We start from the raw sequence: 21,844 nt of genomic DNA on the forward strand, positions 1-21,844 counted from the left end.
TCCTCACACGTTCTTGTCAACTGCTGGAAATGGCCCACCTTGATTATCACTACAAAAGGTCCCCCCTCTCCATCTGCCGCTGGTAATAGCTCACCTTACCTCATCACTCTTGTTACAGTGTGTATGGTAACACCCATTGTTTCATGTTCTCGGTGTACTCTGAAATCTGTGTATATAAAATCTGCCCACTGTATTTTCCACTGCATGCATCCGATGAAGTGAGCTGTGGCTCACGAAAGCTTATACTCAAATAAATTTGTTAGTCTCTAATGTGCCACAAGTACTCCTTTTCTCTTTACATTTTGTTGGTTATCAACAGTAATCAAGGTTCTGCAGACCAAATTAGGTCCCCAGTGACATCTTATTGTCTTCTAATTATGACCTTGATAAACCTGTGCAAACCTGTTACCTTCATTAGGTTCATATAACGTATATCTACACTGCAATAAGACATCTGCGGTTGGCCAATGCTGGCTGTGGGGCTGTTTAATTGCTGTGTAGATGTTCGGGCTGTGACTCTCCTGCTTCACAGAATCCTAGAGTCTGGGCTCCAACCCGAGCCCGAATGTCTACACCACCGTTAAACAGTCCCTTAGCCTGAGCATCCCCTCCATCCCATACATACTCATAGGCATAACTGCACGGATTTAATCAATGAACCTGCTAATGTGCAAAAAAAATATATTCTAGCTCACTTTCTTAGCAGTATTGGCTCAGCATAACAAGTAAAAAACGTGAAATGTAGCTTTTGGGCCACATTTACAAAGGTAGGAGATTAAAGATTCTGATAGATGCCTGCTGGGGTTTTCAAAAGTGCACTCACCTACATGCATCTTTAGTCACCTAAATATACCTTTGTAAATCTGGCCCTTTGTCACTAAAACAAGCTGTGTCTCTGGATGCATGCATGGAGCAAATCTGCTGAGGGGAAGGTGTTACTTTTCCATAGTCAGTTTTCAGAGATGAATTGCAAAGGACTGGGGAGAAATTGACTTTTTGCTATTTCATACTTTTTAGAATCAAGAAGGCCTGAAAAGTGGGTGTGGTTTTTATTTGTAAGTAAAAATATTATTTCTGCTTATTTTGGTCTTGGAGATATCAGGAATGTCAAATCTGGACATGCTTGGCTTTACTGGAGGGCTATTTGTCAGTTTTGGAGGATGTGTATTGTGAGATTTTGCACCTCAGTTGAAGGGGTGAGGTGCTGAATCTTTCACAAAGATGTATATTTTTTCCAAAATGTTGATTACTCACTGGAATTAAATGGATATTAACAAATAAATTAAGAGCTGAGCAGTCTAAAAATTCCTTTCTCTCTCACTTGCTCAGCTTTAAGTTTCTTGACTCTCGCGACATATTTTAATTCAGTCTCCCATTGCTATCAAATCTCCTGGATAGACAAGACCAAGGACAAGTATTAAAGAAAATTGCAGGGAGGGAATGATACTGAATGCGATGGACCTGAAGTGAAACACTGAACACTAAAGGAGAGGAGGGGGAAATGAGATGAAAGGGGAGAGCGAAACCAAGCAAATGGAAGTGCTAAGGAGAGAGAAAAGAAATACGCAGCGTTGCCAACTCTTGTAGTTGTATCATGGGTCTTGTGATATACAGTGTTTTTCGTACAGCCCCAGTTTTGTGGTTGTGTGAATCTCAGCTTTCATTTACAAAAGTAAGTTTCCAGGACTTGTGGTTATGAAAAAAAGCTTGAAAACACAACCCCTAATGGCTCAAAACCCATAAGGCAAATAAAAAGGGCTCACCATTTATTTTTATTTTTAAATCTCATAGTTTTTAAGTCAGTCTCATAACATTTGAACACTTAATGGAAATTGAAAAGGTTAAAATGATTAACGAATACTTAATGCATTTTATTGAATGTAGATTATTATAAGTGAAAGAATTTTGAATGTGTCCTATTTTCTTTGTAGAATTTTTCTCAGTTTGGACAATGGAATTAGCTTAACTTTTGTTTATATTCAGATTCACTGTCAGGTCCTAAACTGTTTGTTTGTTTGAAATATTTAAGTTTCAAATCCTGAAGATGCTTGGGCACTAGGGTGATTAGCACCAGAATAAGAACCTTGATAAATGTTTGTTTGAACACAACTGTATTCACTTGATTTTGTGCTCAATTGTGTGACCTTAAATTTTACCCAAAATGTAACGTTTTATGAAAACAAGGTGTAATAAAACTTAACTGTGTAATGTCCTGTTTAAAGACTAACTTCTTGACATGGTTTTAGCCTTTAGTGCAGAAGATGACATTCACATATTTGAAGAAATATGGATAAGAAATAACTTCATTACTGTTTTAGTATTTATACTGCAGATGTGCATTATTTTTAATATGGTTTTAAAGAATATTCTGAGGTACAGAGCTTCATATACAGTTTAAAAGAGTTTGATTGCACCTACTTACAAGTCCATTTGCAGAAAATGAGAACACCTCCCTGTGTTTGTGTATAACATTTTGTGGCTGCAATACAATGCAATCTTATTTTTTAATTGAGTACAGACTGCCAAATGTAACTACAAATTACCATATTATTATTTAGGGTACAGAAAGTAATTTTGTGTTCATATCTTTATCCCTTTAGTGCAAGGGTGCTGGAACAATTTGTACAGTGGGGGTGCTGAGAGCCAATGAACCAAACTGTAAATGCTGTGTATATAATGGAAACCACTTCAAGCCGGGGTTTAGATTCATAGATACTAAGGTCAGAAGGGACCATTCTGATCATCTAGTCCGACATCCTGCACAGCGCAGGCCACAGAATCTCACACACCCACTCCTACGAAAAACCTCACCTATGTCTGAGCTATTGAAGGTCTCAAATCGTGGTTTAAAGACTTCAAGGAGCAGAGAAGCCTCCCTCAAAGTGACCCGTGCCCCATGTTACAGAGGAAGGCGAAAAACCTCCAGGGCCTCTCCAATCTGCCCTGGAGGAAAATTCCTTCCCGACCCCAAATATGGCGATCAGCTAAACCCTGAGCATATGGGCAAGATTCACCAGCCAGATACTACAGAAAATTCTTTCCTGGGTAACTCAGATCCCATCCATCTAATATCCCATCTCAGGGGATTAGTTCTATTTACCCTGAATATTTAAAGATCAATTGCTTACCAAAATCACATTATCCCATCATACCATCTCCTCCATAAATTTATCGAGTAGAATCTTAAAACCAGACAGATCTTTTGCCCCCACTGCTTCCCTTGGAAGGCTATTCCAAAACTTCACTCCTCTGATGGTTAGAAACCTTCATCTAATTTCAAGTCTAAACTTCCTGGTGGCCAGTTTATACCCATTTGTTCTTGTGTCCACATTGGTGCTGAGCTGAAATAATTCCTCTCCCTCTCCTGTATTTATCCCTCTGATATATTTATAGAGAGCAATCATATCTCCCCTCAACCTTCTTTTAGTTAGGCTAAACAAGCCCAGCTCCTTAAGTCTCCTTTCATAAGACAAGTTTTCCATTCCTCGGATCATCCTAGTAGCCCTTCTCTGTACCTGCTCCAGTTTGAATTCATCCTTTTTAAACATGGGAGACCAGAACTGCACACAGTATTCTAGGTGAGGTCTCACCAGTGCCTTGTATAATGGTACTAAAACCTCCTTATCCCTACTGGAAATGCCTCTCCTGATGCATCCCAAAACCGCATTAGCTTTTTTCACAGCCATATCACATTGGCAGCTCATAGTCATCCTATGATCAACCAATACTCCAAGGTCCTTCTCCTCTTCCATTACTTCTAACTGATGCGTCCCCAACTTATAACTAAAATTCTTGTTATTAATCTCTAAATGCATAACCTTACACTTCTCACTATTAAATTTCATCCTATTACTATTACTCCAGTTTGCAAGGTCATCCAGATCCTCCTGTATAATATCCCGCTCCTTCTCTGAATTGGCAATACCTCCCAGCTTTGTATCATCTGCAAACTTTTATTAGCACACTCCCACTTTTTGTGCCAAGGTCAGTAATAAAAAGATTAAATAAGATTGGTCCCAAAACCGATCCCTGAGGAACTCCACTGGTAACCTCCCTCCAGCCTGACAGTTCGCCTGTCAGTAGGATCCGTTGCAGTCTCCCCTTTAACCAATTCCTTATCCATCTTTTGATGTTCATATTGATCCCCATCTTCTCCAATTTAACTAATAATTCCCCCTGTGGCACGGTATCAAATGCCTTACTGAAATCTAGGTAAATTAGATCCACTGCATTTCCTTTATCTAAAAAATCTGTTACCTTTTCGAAAAAGGAGATTAGGTTGGTTTGGCACAATCTACCTTTTGTAAAACCATGTTGTATTTTGTCCCATTTACCATTGACTTCAATGTCCTTAACTAATTTCTCCTTCAAAATTTTTTCCAGGACCTTGCATACTACAGATGTCAAACTAACTGGCCTGTAGTTACCCGGATCACTTTTTTTTTCCTTTCTTAAAAATAAGAACTATATTAGCAATTCTCCAATCATTCGGTACTACTCCTGAGTTTACAGATTCATTAAAAATTCTTGCTAATGGGCTTGCAATTTCAGGTGCCAATTCCTTTAATATTCTTGGATGAAGATTATCTGGGCCCCCCGATTTAGTCCCATTAAGCTGTTTCAGTTTCGCTTCTACCTCAGATATGGTAATATCTACCTCCATATCCTCATTCCCATTTGTCATGCTACCATTATCCCTAAGATCCTCTTTAGCCTTATTAAAGACTGAGGCAAAGTATTTGTTTAGATATTGGGCCATGCCTAGATTATCCTTAATCCATCCTCAGTGTTTAGCGGCCCCACTTCTTCTTTCTTAGTTTTCTTCTTATGTATATGGCTATAGAACCTTTTACTATTGGTTTTAATTCCCTTTGCAAGGTCCAACTCTACTCGACTTTTAGCCCATCTCACTTTATCCCTACATGTTCTGACCTCAATTAGGTAGCTTTCCTTGCTGATCCCTCCCATCTTCCACTCCCTGTATGCTTTCTGCTGCTTCTTAATCGCGTCTCTAAGACGCTTGCTCATCCAGCTTGGTCTACAACTCCTTCCTATGAATTTTTTCCCCTTTCTTGGGATACAGGCTTCCGATAGCTTCTGCAGCTTTGATTTAAAGTAATCCCAGGCCTCCTCTACCTTTAGATCCATAAGTTCTTCAGTCCAATCCACTTCCCTAACTAATTTCCTTAATTTTTGAAAGTCAGCCCTTTTGAAATCAAAAACTCTAGTTGCAGATTTATTTTTGTTAATCCATCCGTTCAGTTTGAACTGAATTAGCTCATGATCACTTGAGCCAAGATTATCCCCTACAACCATTTCTTCTATGAGGTCCTCGCTACTCACCAAAATTAAATCTAAAATGGCATCCTCTCTAGTCGGTTCAGCAACTACTTGATGAAGGAATCCATCAGCTATCGCATCTAGGAAAATCTGAGCCCTATTATTATTACTAGCACTGGTCCTCCAGTCTATATCTGGGAAGTTAAAGTCTCCCATGATCACGCAGTTTCCATTAGTATTTACTTTATTAAAAACCTTAAAAATGGCTCTCTCCATATCCAAATTAGATCCCGAAGGTCTATAGCACACCCCAAGCACTATCGTAGGAGAGGCTTTACTAGTTATCTTCCCCGATGTAATTTTTGCCCAGACAGACTCTGTCTTATCCATTGCATCACTTCTTATTTCTTTACATTCTACCTCATCATTGATATACAATGCTACTCCACCACCTTTACCTTTATTTCTGTCTTTCCTAAACAGCACATACCCTTCAATACCTGTAGTCCAGTCATGACTACTATTCCACCATGTTTCTGTTATCCCTATAATATCTGGTTTCACTTCCTGCACCAGTAGCTCTAGTTCCTCCATTTTGTTACCTAGGCTCCTCGCATTGGTATACAAACACCTTAATTTTTGCTGTTTGGCCTCGCTCACATTTCGTACCCTATTAGGCACAGTCATTCTACAGCCAGTATAACCTATTAGACTAGTATCCACACTGCCCTCGCTCCTTATACACATTCTCCTACCCACGGCTGTATCCTTTCTTACTTTGTCTTCTTCCCTCTCAATGCTAAAATCTGGCGTGGAGATTACCTGGACATCTCCCAACCATCTCCCCCAAATTCCTAGTTTAAAGCTCTCTTTAACAGTTGTGCCAGCCTTGATCCTAGAAGTCTATTTCCTTCCCTATTCAGATGAAGTCCATCCTGAGAGAACTGTTCTCTGTCCATGAATGCCTCCCAGTGGCCATACATCCCAAAGCCCTCCTTATAGCACCACTGCCTAAGCCATCTGTTGACAGTCATAATCTTGTTCCTTTGCTAGGAACAGGCAGGATCCCACTAAAGATCACCTGAGCCTCAATTTCCTTAAGCTTCTTCCCCAGCCTAGCATAGTCTCCCTTAATACTTTCCAGCGAGAATCTAGCCGTATCATTTGTTCCCACATGAAGGATAATTAGGGGATTCTTTCCCGCTCCCTTTAGGATCCTTTTCAACTTCAGGTCTACATCCCGTATCTTAGCACCGGAAAACAGCACACCCTTCTATTCTCTGGATCAGCTCTAGTTACAGGCCTGTCTATTCTTCTCAATAAAGAGTCCCCTATCACATAGACCTGCCTTTTCCTGGTGACAGTGCTATTCTCCAGTCTCTCCCCTGTTCCTTCTGGCTGCAAGTTCTTTCCATTCCTTTTTTCCCTTATAATCCTCTTCAACCCATCCTGTATCCTCCGGGGGCTCGTATTTGGTGTAGTCTCCCTTGACTCTTCCCCTTTTCCTATAGGATTAGCCTCTCTTCTCTTCTTCCTTACCCTTCCACCTTCAGCAACTACCTGCTGAGCCCCTTCTTCATTTTCCAACTCTGCAAACCTGTTCCTAAGCTCTCTTTCTCCTTCACTAGCCTGTCTTTTCCTCTGCCTGGTTCTTTTAGTCACATGCTTCCACTGACCACTTTCCTCGCCCAGTCTCCCCTCAAAATTCCCCAGCCCTGCTTCCATCTGTAAGTTTGAGCTTTTCCCTTAAGACACCTCATATCTTTGCTCCATCATCTGCTCAAACCCCTTCCTAAACTCAACCAGACTTTCCACCTGCATCTCCAAACCTCGGATCTTTTCCTCCATCAGCTCTATCAGACAGCATTTCATGCAGAAAAACTCTTACCAGGTCCCCCCCTCCAGGATCATGTACATACCACAGCTTCCACATCCAGTCATCCTCATTGTCTTCCACTACAGGAGTCAATCCCACAGCTGCCTCCGTATCTGTCATCGCAACAGCACTCATAGTTCCAGCACCTATGCTTTAGCGTTCAAGCCTTCTTTTCCTTTGGGTGGTTTGTTCGAGGGAGAGGGAGGTTTTGATGAAAGATGCTACATAAAAATGTATTATATTTATTGCCTCTTCAGCCCAGGTCAGCCTCAGGGCAGCATGAGGCTGTGATAATGGAGTAATAATGAGTATTAAACTGTAACAAAAGCCTCCTGCCTAGAATCAAATTTTATATGTAGTATAATTGAAATCTATTACCCCCTCAGAAGCAAACGGAAATGTGTATGCAAATATTTTTTTTAAATTAGCCATTTTATCTTAGAATAAATCCCAGTTGCTAAAGGGGTCATGTTGAATCCTTTTTTGCGAGGTTTGAAAAGAAGCTGTGGAGATCCTCGAAAATAAGCGTTTTTGACTCTTTTTAAGGGGGAGCCATATCTGATATAACTATGGCCAAACAATGTTTGGCAGTTGATATAGACAGGCCAAACTGTGCTCAAGAACTGAGCCGAGTGTGGTTGGCATCTCCCTGTGCATCAGGAATCAAATAAGACTTGTCCCTCTTTATGCCATCAGTAAAGGTCATTTACAGTGCAGGGGCAGCTCATTGCAGAGAAGGCATGTTTGGAATAGAGGTTCAAACCTGGCTCCTTTTCCAGAATAGGTGCAAGCACGAAAGGCTAACAGACTTGTATCCTCACCAGAGTAATCTATGTAAAAAAGTGTGGTGGAGAATTAGCTCTTGACTAGCCCTGGAATAAGTGCTTGCTCCTCCCTTACCCAAGGTAAAAAGACCAGATGTATTTTTTTAAAATGTTGACTAATTTTTTAACAAGGACTAGAGGTTTGCAGTGCCTCCGTTTTTGGATGTCCAGTTTGGGACAAGTTTAAGAAGCGTGATTATTCAGAAAGCGTAGAGTACCTGCTTTGGAAAACTTTGCAGAGAGTTTCCCCTGCAAACTGCAGAAATGTATATAGCAATATATAGATACTCTCTGGTCAAATTTATATAGCAAAATAGGGGATCCTGTCTGGTCAAATTCAGCCAACAGTTTAGGTGGTGTACAATTAAGCTCCAACAATTTCTCAAAGCTTCCTTATATTATGGAAAACTGCAGTGAGTTGAGTACATGGATGTAGTGTAGACACTGTCGGCCTGTAGACCTGAAGTAAAATTAGAGATCCCTGAACAGTCTCTGTTGTTGTTTTTTTAAAAATATTTAGTTATTTGCGTGGGTCAACTAAGATAAGTGATTTTTAGCACACCCCTAGGAAGTAGTAAGCAGCAAAAGGATTGCAAAAGATACTGACGTTTCTGTAGATTAATGCATCATTGGATCAAATAAACAAACCAACCCTGTTGCTCAAAGATCGTTTTTGAGAGGGTTTGAATTTTGGCCTCAAAATATTCGCTGCTCACTTGGAACCATTGTAAGTGCCGCAACAAAGAACTCCAGTTCCTCTCGGCCTCCCCTCTCTCCCCGACACATGCGAACTGAAGGGCAGTAGGGTGCTTCTAGCCCCCCTCCGCCTCGTGTGTGTTGGTGGGTAGCCCTGGCTTGTGGGGGGTTTCGGAGCTAGCCGCCCCTCCCTCGTGCAAGGCTCCGGGGCGGCGTCTGGCGGTTCGGTGCCCCCTCGCCTCCCCTGCACTGTTCGAGTCCAGCGCTGGGGGCGCGTCTGCTCAGTCCCTACCCGGCTCCTTGTTCTGGGCCTCGGTGGGCCGAGGAGGCGGAGCTGCAGCTATACCCCGCCCGCTGCCGCTGCAGAGCGCCCGGCTTTTCCCCAGAAACCGCCGATCGGGGCCCCCTGCGAGGATGGCGGCGTCGCCGGCTCGGGAGCTCACGCAGAACCCGCTGCAGAAGATCTGGGAGCCCTACAACAACGGGCTTCCGGCCAAGCACAGCGCCCAGCGCGGGGGTGAGCACGCGGGGGCGGCAGGATCCGCAAAGGGAAGTGGGCGAGCTGCGTTATAACTAGGAACAGGAGAAACAAAGGGGTTGGGGAAGCTGAGCAGGAGACACAAAGGGGTTTCAGGGTTAGCAGATGCATAGGTGATTGGGCGAGCAGGATAGAGTCTGGGGGAGATAGTGCAGGTTGTATGCAGCAGAAAGGCAGGAAAAGGAACCACTTACCTAAGGGGGGGTGTGAGTGTGTAAAATATAATATGTAGCAGTGCAGGATTTAGGGTAACGGACTGAGAGACCTTGCGGGGAGAAAATAGAGGGAGACTGTGCAAGATGTGACTTAAGACATAGGAGACAGTGGAGGAGGTCATGTTTAGGGGACAAAGCGGGGGGAAGGGACAACAGTATCTTGAGCAAATCTGGAGTAGGGGCAGTGCAGGTGAGGTGGTAATAAATGGAGATGGGATTGGTGGGCCATGGGAGATGCAAAGGACTTGGTGAAGAAATTGGATGGGCAAGATGCATAGAAGAGGTGAGGTGGTGGAATTGGGTGGCAGAACAAGACCTGCCCTGAAGATGAGATTGGGGGAGGAGTGCATGAATTGTTGTGGTGAATATTTGGGGCACAGGGCTAGTGTGGGTTAGGTGCTTGGGGAAGGGGGACAACACAGGAGTTGTGTTGGGCAAGGGATTTGGCAGAGGAGGCAGAGCAGGAGTTAAGATGTATGGATTGAGAGATGTTGCAAGAGCTGTGGGGGAGGTGTATAATTTTAATGGTGAGGGGCAGAGTGGCATGGTCAAGTTTCTTATTGTAACCTACACTTGGCACATTGAGAAATGGAGAAAAATCTGATTCCTGTAATTTTTCTTCTTTTAGGAAGCATAAGGTGATTCATCTGGAAGTTCTCTCTGTTTTGTGGTATGGATATTTCCTTGAGGTGAAGTTGTGGCTTGAGGTAGAAATCTGGAGTCTGAAGGGAAATACAACTTGCCCTTTGAGTAAAGCCCTCTCTGAGTTGCTTAGAGCCTCTTATACTTTGCACTTTTTGCTATGCTAGTGCTTATAGAATCAGTAATTAAATCTGAATGACAGAGGTGTCTTGCACCTTTTACATTTTAAGAACATTTGGTTGACTTTGGAATTCTCCAGCTTGCATTAAGGTCCCATCTATACTAGAAAAACTAATGTGTTTTGGGACTTGGTTACAACATGATAGTCCTTGTCAACTGTTCGCAAAAAAGAAAAGGAGTACTTGTGGCACCTTAGAGACTAACAAATTTATCTGAGCATAAGCTTTCGTGAGCTACAGCTCACTTCATCGGATGCATTCGGTGGAAATTTTCCACCGAATGCATCCGATGAAGTGAGCTGTAGCTCACGAAAGCTTATGCTCAGATAAATTTGTTAGTCTCTAAGGTGCCACAAGTACTCCTTTTCTTTTTTGTGAATACAGACTAACATGGCTGCAACTCTGAAACTTGTCAACTGTTGATGTTGTGTAGATGTGACCAAACTGCATTCCAGAACCTTGCTGTAAATTTGAACTTCACATATCTTCTGTAGCATGACTTGGTAACTCAATTAAAATTTGGTTTCGTTCCATCTACGCTTGCAAGACTGAACCATAAACGGTACTACCTTGTTACAATGTGCTAGAGTTAATAATATAGGCCAGATCTAAATAGTTTGTATTTAAAACATACAAAAAACCTTCTGAAGTGTCTCTCCCTAAAATACTGTAAATGAATGCTGGCTGGAAAGGCACTTTAGTGGTGTTAGTCTCTTTTACTTAATATTAACCAAGTAAAGTTAAGGTGTTAACAAAATTAATTTTCTTATAGTGACTAGTGGATCTCAATAACCCTGAGACAGGAACATAAATGGTAAAAGGACCTTGCCCTCATGTGAAACTTTCCCCTTTCTGCTGGACTGCAGTAAATCTTTTTGGTTTCCCTTCTAGTTCCTTTCTGTTTAACTTACTCTTTGTATTGCCATATCATAAATCATTTCTAGCTCAGCACAGGATTCATCTCTTTTTACAAAGCTGTAGTTAAGGCTGCGTGGGGTATTTGTCTGCATCAAAAACAGATCTGTTAAATAAAAAATGTATACATTTTCACCTGATAGGGTTTTGTTCATTTGTTTGTTTTAACTGCAAGATGTCTTAAAACAGTGGGCTGAACTCGGACCTGGTATAAGCAGATCTGATTCTATGAAGTTAATGGAGTTGAACTTCATTGGGCCAAAGCTAAATTTGGCCTAAGGAGTTTAACTACATGTTTCAGGTGCTTTTAGATGATTCTAAATTAGTTCATTTTTTAAAATGAAATGTTTAACTAGGCCATCTGTTATATCACTTAATAGATTTTTTTGAGGTCTAGCCAACCGAGTTGTTGGGCATTAGGACTTATGGTTTCAGGTTTTGTAACGTTGTAGTCAATTTTGTAAGCAGTTTCATCACAGAAACTTTTATCTCAGTTTAATTAAAACCCTACCAAGCTTAAGTCATGACAACCTTATTGGGCCAAGTGGTTTCAATAGTACTGAATTCAGTTGTGGATGGACTACAGTTATTGTGGACTTGTAAGGCAAATATCCATGATCATGTTTACATGATCTAAAGTATCACTTTGATCCATCCATTAAAAAATGCTCCTAAAGACTGATTTATCAGATAGACTATGAAACTAATCTTTGAGTATGGAATAAATCACTCAAAAAAATTGTGTAAGAGCAATAGAATATGGAAAAAATGCAAAAGTACTTAAATATCAATTGCTACTGCAAAAAACACTGTGGAAGACTTTACATAGTTTAGCCAAATTTGTATCTGTTTTCAACAAATGATAATTTATTAGAGTGGCAGCTTTTAGATAGTTAAAGTGCTTCTTAAAAAGAAGGCCCGAAGAAACTAAAATTTCATGTACGCAATGGAAATGTGTATTAGAAATCTGTGAACTGATGATCTGCATGAATCTTCTCAAACAAAAATAAGTGGCTTCTGATGGTTATAAATAACAAGTAACGAGCTTAGACTTTTAACTGTTTTTATTAGACTGTCCTGTTTCTTGGTAAAGTTCTGTAACTCTTCCACAGGCAATACCTATGTAAATGGAGAAGCGTTTTCAACAGAGCATTAAATAATGTAGAAATAAATTTGAATTCTTAAAATATTTTCTTCTGCTCATGCACATCTTTCCAGATTGGCCTACTTTTTTTTCACCTTTGATATGTATGTTTACGGTATTCTTTTTTTAACTGATGTAAGTTAAGGTTTTATTTTTAAAAATAAGTATTTATAAATCCTAATTATGCATATAAGTGTTTACATTAATTTAAAAAAATGTATGTTTGCAATGAAAACTTTCACTCCTTTAATTGTTGTAACCTCCAAGCTAATGCTGTGCTTGGGCACAGAACCAGAAAATGAAACTAACTAGTTTATTTTAACCCTGGTCTACCTTACAGTTTTTTAACTGAGTCTGAAACTAGTAAGTGATTTAGCTGAGTCTAAATGTAATCTATGTCTCTATGCAACATTGTTGATACTCTGTTAGGAACCATAATGCTGAGTGTTACACGTGTCCCACCATCTTTGACAGAAACAGGGTTTGTTTTCCTAGAAACAGGCTGTAAATCAGGTGTTTTACTGTGTAGGCAGGACACTATATATCTGTGCAACTGCCCCGTCCTCCTTCCTCCCAACTTTTTGTGCTCACCCAGTGTATGTATTGCTGTGCGTGTGGATGGGATCCCTCCCCAGATTTTTATAGAATACACTCATTATGCATAGGGGGTAAATAGTGAGGCTGTTGTGGGTACACCAGCATGGTTGGCACATGGCTTTGTTCGTAAATGATTAAGAGAATGGGTGTCAAAACCTGGTGATTTAACATCAAGGTTACAAACAGTGTGGTGATATTGGCTAAGCTATTTAGAATGCAAAAAGAGAAAGCAAGATAAATGGTGAAAGGAAACTTTTTTTTAAAAGTGTGTTCAATTTAATTAATCTAAAATGGCAGTTAAGAGGTAAGGATTTAGTTCTTTTGTCTTGATAATGTCCCTTTAAATTACTTTTATTATTTTCTGTTTATCTTTTCCTTGTCTTTCTGTTTCTTTCCTGATACATTTCTAAAATAGCTTGTCTCTTCCAATGGCATACCTGTGGTTAATTGGACTTTCTTTAACATTGATCCTGGATAATAGGTAGTGGATCCCATGGATGCAGTTACCTTTTAGTCATCTTATCTGGGTTGGAAGAAACCATATTCGGTATCTCAGTAGAGAATTAGAAATTAGAACACATGAAACACTAATCTTTTTAGATTCTGCCTTGAGCATAATAATCCAACAGGAATAAAAATCTGTATAATTTTGGACTAGTAAAAAGCACAACAAAGTACCAACTGAGACAGCTTAGTGTGAAAATATAGGGCTTTTTAAAAGTGTATTGACTTCACTAAGGTAAAGTGAAAATAAATTGTTCAAAATGACACTAGCTGAAGTAAGGGAAAAAGTCACTAAAAGTCAACTAAGTGTCAATTTTATTTACATCCCCACTTAACTTTTACAGTAGTCTGTCTTGAAAGCATTCTGTAATTGGTTATTTGGGTGCAACTGGGTATGTCTATAATTGGTCTAGATCAAAGCTACTTTCAGGTTCAGCTGTCAGGTTGCTTTAAGTTCTGTGCATCTAGGAATCAAATCCAAGCCTGAGATTTAATTGAGAACAGTAAAATATACTAAAGCTAAATACTTTTTTGTGGGGATAGGGAATGTTATAGAACAAAGTTGAAAAATAAAGGCCACATTTCCTGCAATTAAAAATTAGATTTTCCTGGAGCTGTTTTTCCTGGAACTGTATACATCAGTTATTCTTAAAGACAGAATTTGACAAGTTGAGTAACTTTTTTTTATTTGCAAAAAGAAAAGGAGTACTTGTGGCACCTTCCACCAAATGCATCCGATGAAGTGAGCTGTAGCTCACGAAAGCTTATGCTCTAATAAATTTGTTAGTCTCTAAGGTGCCACAAGTACTCCTTTTCTTTTTGCGAATACAGACTAACACGGCTGCTACTCTGAAACCTTTTTTTTATTTGAGATTCATATAGCACTGTAAAAGTAGGTCACTTTCAAAAACTTAAAGACAGACATGATCACTGCCCTGGAGAGCTTATTTTAAGAGCTTGTAGGGCCTTTATATACAGTTATCTGTATAATACCATAAAGGGACTTAAATGGGGAGGAAGGGACGCTGATGGGCAGAGCAGCTGTAGAAGAAGATGACTACAACATTATTTTGGATAGGTTAGAGGAGGGAAAGAAAGTAGTGAAAGGCAGATAGCTCAGAGAAAGGAAGGTTACAGTAATACAAAGAAAAGGAGTACTTGTGGCACCTTAGAGACTAACAAATTTATTAGAGCATAAGCTTTCGTGAGCTACAGCTCACTTCATTGGATGCATTTGGTGGAGAATCTCTCCTCTGTTTTTTCCACCAAATGCATCCGATGAAGTGAGCTGTAGCTCACGAAAGCTTATGCTCTAATAAATTTGTTAGTCTCTAAGGTGCCACAAGTACTCCTTTTCTTTTTGCGAATACAGACTAACACGGCTGCTACTCTGAAACCAGTAATAAAATGTTAGATGACCAAGCTATAGATGAGGCAAGGTAGGTGAGGTAATCTCCTTTATTGGACCAACTTCTGCTGGTGAGAGAGACAAGCTTTAGAAAAGGAGTACTTGTGGCACCTTAGAGACTAACAAATTTATTTGAGCATAAGCTTTCATGAGCTACAGCTCACTTCATCGGATGCATTTATTTACATCCGATACATCCGATGAAGTGAGCTGTAGCTCACGAAAGCTTATGCTCACATAAATTTGTTAGTCTCTAAGGTGTCACAGGTACTCCTTTTCTTTTTGCGAATACAGACTAACAGGGCTGCTACTCTGAAACAAGCTTTAGAGTTACACAGAGCTCTTTTTCAGGTCTGGAAAAGGTACTGAGAGTGTCACAGCTAAATACAAGATTGGACAGATAGTTTAGCATAAGTAGTTAGCACATACTCTAAGGGACAATTCAAGGTGAAGTGGCCCATTAACTCCTGTAGTCATAAGACAAAAAGGGATGGTTAGTGAGTTACAGATTGTTGTAATAAACTGTAAATCTAGTGACTTTAGATGAGCTGTTTAGCATTGCGGATAGGGAAGATGAGATGGACCCTGATGTCTTACAGGGAAAAGCAACAGGATTTGAGAAGAATAGGAATATGAATGGGTGCGTTGAAAATCATACCAAGATTACAAGGCTGTTTCCTGGAGGGTACTGGATTAGTCAATGCTGGCAGAAAAAAGATGCTGTGGAGAGGAATTGTGAGCAAGGATGCTCCATATTGCATATAGTGCGTTTGGGATGTCCAGGAGATAGATATCTGTCAAAGAGTTGGAAATGTAAGACCAGGTGGAGAGCAGAAGTAAATTAGGAATCACCCACGTGGAGGTGGTAATTGAACTTGATGTGAAAGGGAGAGAACACACAATTGAACCCCGAGAGGCTTCCACAGATAAGGAGCGTAAAGCAAGTAGATCAGTAAAGCAAGTGGAGAACCAGAGGCATAAAGGAGGATGACCACAATCATCTGTGTAAAGACTGCATATGGATCTAGAACAAGGGCAGAGCAGTGCTCCATCCCCTCACTAGTTTGTTAGTCTCCTTGGTCAAGATACTTTTGTTGGAATGAAAAGGGCAGAAGCTAGATAGAAGGAGAAATCCGCCTTGGCAGCAGTAGTAGACAGTACATACACGAATTTTGGAGACAAACAGGAAGGGAAAGGTGGGAGGAGAGAAGGTGACAATCGGAGAGACAGATGGAGCTGAGTGAAGTTGTCAGGCTATGCATCATAGGTGTAAAAAAGAAAAGGAGTACTTGTGGCACCTTAGAGACTAACAAATTTATTTGAGCATAAGCTTTCGTGAGCTACAGCTCACTACATCGGATCAAGGTCCGATGAAGTGAGCTGTAGCTCACGAAAGCTTATGCTCAAATAAATTTGTTAGTCTCTAAGGTGCCACAAGTACTCCTTTTCTTTTTTGCGAATACAGACTAACACGGCTGCTACTCTGAAACCCATCATAGGTGTGTATCTGTGATGACTGGAAAGAATTGGGGGTGGGGAAGCTGCTAAATATAAGGGAAAGGGAACAAAGTAGGAGAAGGAGCAGCATAGTTTGCTCTAACGATAACTCTATTGTTCAAACTGGATGGCTTCAAAGACAAAGTATTCATTAGAAATGCATGGCAGAATTAACATAAATGGATGCTTCTTCAACTTGTGTATGTACAGTTTTATAAAATTTGGTGCATCATCGGCTCATCTTCCAACATGTAGGGCACTCCTAGTTTTGAATTGCTTTTCTAAGCACTTTCTAAGAGATGTTTCAGAGTAGCAGGCGTGTTAGTCTGTATTCGCAAAAAGAAAAGGAGTACTTGTGGCACCTTAGAGACTAACAAATTTATTTGAGCATAAGCTTTCATGATCTACAGCTCACTTCATTGGATGCATTCAGTGGAAAATACAGTGGGGAGATTTACACACACACACACACACACACACACAGAGAGAGAGAACATGAAACAATGGGTTTTATCATACACACTAAAAAAGAAAAGGAGTACTTGTGACACCTTAGAGACTAACAAATTTATTTGAGCATAAGCTTTCGTGAGCTACAGTAATGCATCCGATGAAGTGAGCTGTAGCTCACGAAAGCTTATGCTCAAATAAATTTGTTAGTCTCTAAGGTGCCACAAGTACTGCTTTTCTTTTTGCGAATACAGACTAACACGGCTGCTACTCTGAAAACTGTAAGGAGAGTGATCACTTAAGATGAGCTATTACCAGCAGGAAGGCGGGGGGGGGGGGGAGAAGGAAAACCTTTTATGGTGATAATCAAGGTGAGCCATTTCCAGCAGTTAACAAGAACCTCTGAGGAACAGTGGGGGGTGGGGTGGGGAGGAGAAATAGTTTTACTTTGTGTAATGACCCATCCACTCCCAGTCTCTATTCAAGCCTAAGTTAATTGTATCTATTTTGCAAATTAATTCCAATTCAGCAGTCTCGTTGGAGTCTGTTTTTGAAGTTTTTTTTGTTGAAGGATAGCCACTTTCATGTCTGTAATCGAGTGACTGGAGAGATTTTCTCCAGAATTAATTTGCAAACTGGATACAATTAACTTAGGCTTGAATAGAGACTGGGAGTGGATGGGTCATTACACAAAGTAAAACTATTTCCCCATGTTATTTCTCCCCACCCCACCCCCTACTGTTTCTCAGACATTCTTGTTAACTGCTGGAAATGGCCCACCTTTATTATCAACATAAAAGGTTTTCCTCCTCTTCCCCCCCCTCCCCCCCACACCTTCCTGCTGGTAATAGCTCATCTTAAGTGATCACTCTCCTTACAGTGTGTATGATAAAACCCATTGTTTTATGTTCTCTGTGTGTGTATATAAATCTCCCCACTGTATTTTCCACCAAATGCATCCGATGAAGTGAGCTGTAGCTCACGAAAGCTTATGCTCAAATAAATTTGTTAGTCTCTAAGGTGCCACAAGTACTCCTTTTCTTTTTCTAAGAGATGTAGCTGCTATCTGTTGTTGGAGGAGAATCAGGCCAGGTTCCTGCTGCGCTCTTCTTTGTCTTCAAGATCAACATGCAAAACGCTGAAACAAAAATAATTAAATTTGACAGGACATAGGATGGGACACAATATATAGAACCATCTTACCCCCCTCCCAAATGTTTTCAACCCTCTGTGTATTCTAGTCAGAGAGGATGGTGTGGGCCTATCTAAGACCTAAATACTGCTTTAATTTCAGAGACAAAGGAGGGCTTGATACAAAGCCCGTTGAAGTTAATGGAAAGGTTCTTGTTCTTTTCAGTGTGCTTTGGGTGATACCCTAATACTTCTGCTGACCATAAAAGTTGATTTAAGTACCAAATAGAAATGAGAATTTATTCATCAGTTTTAAGTATGTGGAATGGGAGAGACATTTTCACTCACATAAGTGAAACGTAATTTTTAGGCAGTATGTAAACTTAAAAATAAGGTAAGACATAAGTTTCACAAGATCACTTGTTAAATATTCCGGTCTGATTTCAAAACATTGACACAGCATGTGCACATCTATTGTGAAATAATGCAAGTAGGAGGAAATAAAAACATCACTTGGTTTTCCTCAGTCTTCAGAAGTGAATAATTTTAACTCCTTTGTGCTCACTGTTGCTTTTAAAAGGCTACTAGATAATCCTAACTTTACTTTACTATGGGAAACCTATTTCTTTTCCTTTTCCAAAATTCGTATGGAATCTGAAACCAAATACTTGCTATGGAGTGCTAGGTTGGTACAAACAATGCTTTTTCACATTCACATTTTCATTAGGATAACAAACTATATTTATGTTTTTCCCAATTGTGTTATAACTTGTGGCCATATGACAATTTCTGCCTGTTGCTTGGTAATCGGAAAATGATTTGATAGGAAGAATACACAATAATTTTCTTGGGTGTGGTTACTTTTATAAGCTTGTGACTATTTATTTGGTTAAAAAAATCTTATTTGCTTGCATGCATTACATATATTTCTAAAACAAGACTGAGTAAAGTATGCAATACAGTCATCAAGAACTGGATTGTTGCAGTCCGGATTCCTTTTTCATTCTGCATGGTAGTGAATATAATAAGGTATTATAGTGTTCTTGAAATGTCAGTTTCTATTAAGAATACTCTTTTTGTTTTTTTTTTTTTTTTTTTTTTTTTTTGGCCTTTGGGAAACAAGAATTATTGTAGAATTACTGTATATCCTGAATGCATTGGTGGCATTTCTGTTAATCACTGCCATAGTAATAAGGTAATGCTTTATGTATTTAAACATGTGCTTTAAAGTCATGCACTATGTTTTAGTGGTAGTATTACAGTTTCCTCTTTAAACATTTTGTATTGTAAACTTAATTTTATAGTTTGAGGTTTTACAACAGTGTTATCCTTTTCCTATTCCTCTTTCCTCCCTCCTTTTCATTGGGTGCACTAATAATTAAAGAGCACAGGCCATCTAGACTAATTAGATCAAATTTTTATTTCTTATCTCTTAATTAAATTGAAAGACATTAAAGCCCAAGGGGGAAGATCTCATCTAGTTGTCAGGAAACAGAGAAGGGAACAAAGCTCAGCTTCCAGTACTAAATGGCATTGTTCATCGGGGATGTGAAAACAGGGAAGTTTCAGGTTTTTTTTTAAAAAGGGTTTACATTTTTCAGCAGTTTACATTGGCATGGTGCAATTTCTTAGGTTGCGTCACCTTAGCCCTTGGTACACTGACACTTTCCATGCTATTAACTAAATGAACACATACAGGAATGTTTCTGTACATGTGTTGTTCTTTGTCAGGAGAGAAAGCTATAGTTAAGATTATGTGAAAACTTCTGTTATCTCCTTTTTCTATATATTTGAAACTTCCCAAAAAGTTCTCCCATTTTTTCTGACATTTAATACTTGGTCTCAGCCAAACGTGACATTTTCCCCCCCGGAAACTAATGAGAAAAATCAGTGTACCCGTTTTTTTGGTTAGGCGATTGTTGCAGGGAGAAAAAGTAAAAATCTTTATTTGTTCCTGCTAAACTCAAATGTCTGAACTTCGTAAGTTTAAACTTTCCAGGTGACTAGTCCTTGCTCAGGGCACATCTGTCTTCAAGCTACCTTACTACTGAAATATTTCAAGCGTAATATAGTATTTCCTCTAAGGTTAGTTACAGTATTAGTTGCAGGACTGTCAAGTTACGTAAATACATAGTACTGGAGACTGTAGTGCCTTAAAGGCTAAGGCTGAATTTAGCTTTGTTCCTCTTCACCTGCATATGTAGTAGCTGTTACTTATTGGTAATAATCTCTTTGTAGATGGAAGGCATCCCCCTAACCAACTTGGCATTTATAACTGAAGTATTTAGTGAGAGTGGGAATCAGGGCTGCTGTTGTAATTGGGATCAGCAAATTATTTCCTTGGCTTTCTGATAGTAGGGTGGCATATCCAAAGAATTGTGCCCATAGTGATTAGAGCATCAGATTTGGTGAATATGTTAAACAGTAGAAACATAGGTTCCTAATAAAGGGAGCTCATGAAATTATACTTGTGGGAATTATTCTCAATCTTAAGCACAGCTTCTTCTACAGCATCCATCACTAGTCTGTGATGGGACACTGAGTTATGTGGGCCATTGGTCTAATCAGAATGGCAATTCATATGTTTGTCAATTAATTACATTATCTTAAAAGACGTAATAGTGGTACACGGTTCTGAACAGTCCATAGGTCTGCAACATGAAGATGAGGGGCATGTTTACATGAGCACTTGCTGTGTGGCAAGCTGGCATATAAGTGTACAACGATCCAGCATGCTGTGCACTAACTGCCCTTGGGTACATCTAGTGATGTGCACTAGACATTCCCAAGTGTGCTTCAGCAGGGTTCCCATGGAGAGTGCACAGTATGCTGGAGCACTGTTGATTTACACCCTAGCTTGGCATGCGTGTGCTTGTGTAGATGTGCCATAGGAATCTGTGCTAGTTCAGCAATATGGAAAGTGGTGTCCATCATAACTTGCAATATGGCATTGTTCCGTGAGATGACTGCTGTGAGAAGAAGGTTGAATTTGGATTGCTCGCCCTAGGCAAATATCAGAATTTATTGTAAGAATAATTATGAAGTCATATATGTTAGCCATACATGACATGTTAAAGTCTGGAAATTCTGTTCAGAAAGTAAAAAATCTTTTTGGTTTACACAGGCCCCATATAGAGTATTCTGAGCAAAGCAGCACTTTGAGCTTTCTCAGCACATCAGTTGCATACAAATCAATTGCTTATTGTCAGTTTCTACACCTTGTATTCCAGTGCTTTCTCTGGATGACTGTTCAAAATTCAAGTTGGATATTTCAAAGGAAATATGCAAGATGTAAATAGTGATACATCTCTTGGACATTCTTGGGTCACTTAGATTTTTCCTGGCAATGATATCTCATATCTGGGATTTTTCAGGGAGCTTGTGAGAAAAGTTGACGAGAATAAATACTTGTACTTTTTTCCATTTCACAAACTTCCTGTATCCCCCCTCCTTGCTATTTGGAATTACAGTTTGCGGAATTGAGAGACAGGAAAAATGTATCAGAAGACATTATGGTCCTGGCTTGACAAGAACTTCAAAGCCTTTACACAGAGTACTGCTTTGTTTGGTAGCTGCACAAGTTTTTACCAGTGTCTTTCTGGACTCTTAGAATTACATAGAAATTTAAACTCCTTTGTAGATTGTATTCCGATTCATCCATTTTCCTGGAAAAATAGTTTGCTTTGCTTGATACAGTATTATAATGACAAATCTACACAGTTAAGGTTTGTGCGTGGCATTTACCTTTGGCATTTCAGGAAAAAATGGAGAATTTTGCCATTTTTAAAATATTTTACTAATATGCTAATCTGTTTTTACATGTTAAGATAATTGAAAGAAAGGGTGAAAGAAAGAGGAATTATAAAAGCCTGTTCTTGGAGAAAAGAAAACAGCTTCTTTTAGCTGAAGCTTAGAGACACATTAAGACAGTGCTGCAGAAGGGACTGT

The 21,844-nt window shown here is 39.7% G+C and overlaps 1 protein-coding gene across 14 annotated transcripts in view; it reads left to right on the top strand.

The window, feature by feature from the left end:
* PFKFB4 (6-phosphofructo-2-kinase/fructose-2,6-biphosphatase 4) overlaps positions 1-21,844 on the top strand; it is a 102,141-nt gene that overhangs the window by 40,166 nt on the left and 40,131 nt on the right. For 4 of the 14 annotated variants that reach the window (XR_006282486.1, XR_006282485.1, XM_038408603.2 and 1 more), the window contains exon 1: positions 9,015-9,193. The exons of 4 other annotated variants lie outside the window; for them this stretch is intronic. Coding sequence is in view for 5 of the 10 variants with exons in the window: in XM_038408603.2 (XP_038264531.1) it covers positions 9,091-9,193 (103 nt within the window). In the remaining 5 variants the exon portion in view is untranslated. Of the gene's footprint in view, positions 1-8,995; positions 9,194-9,588; positions 9,713-10,057; positions 10,100-18,423; positions 18,582-21,844 lie in introns of those variants that run through there. 6 more of the 14 variants (XM_043518019.1, XM_043518017.1, XM_038408605.2 and 3 more) reach the window with 6 other exon arrangements.

This window comes from Dermochelys coriacea, chromosome 7, assembly GCF_009764565.3.
Source record: "Dermochelys coriacea isolate rDerCor1 chromosome 7, rDerCor1.pri.v4, whole genome shotgun sequence".
Taxonomy (NCBI): domain Eukaryota; kingdom Metazoa; phylum Chordata; order Testudines; family Dermochelyidae; genus Dermochelys; species Dermochelys coriacea.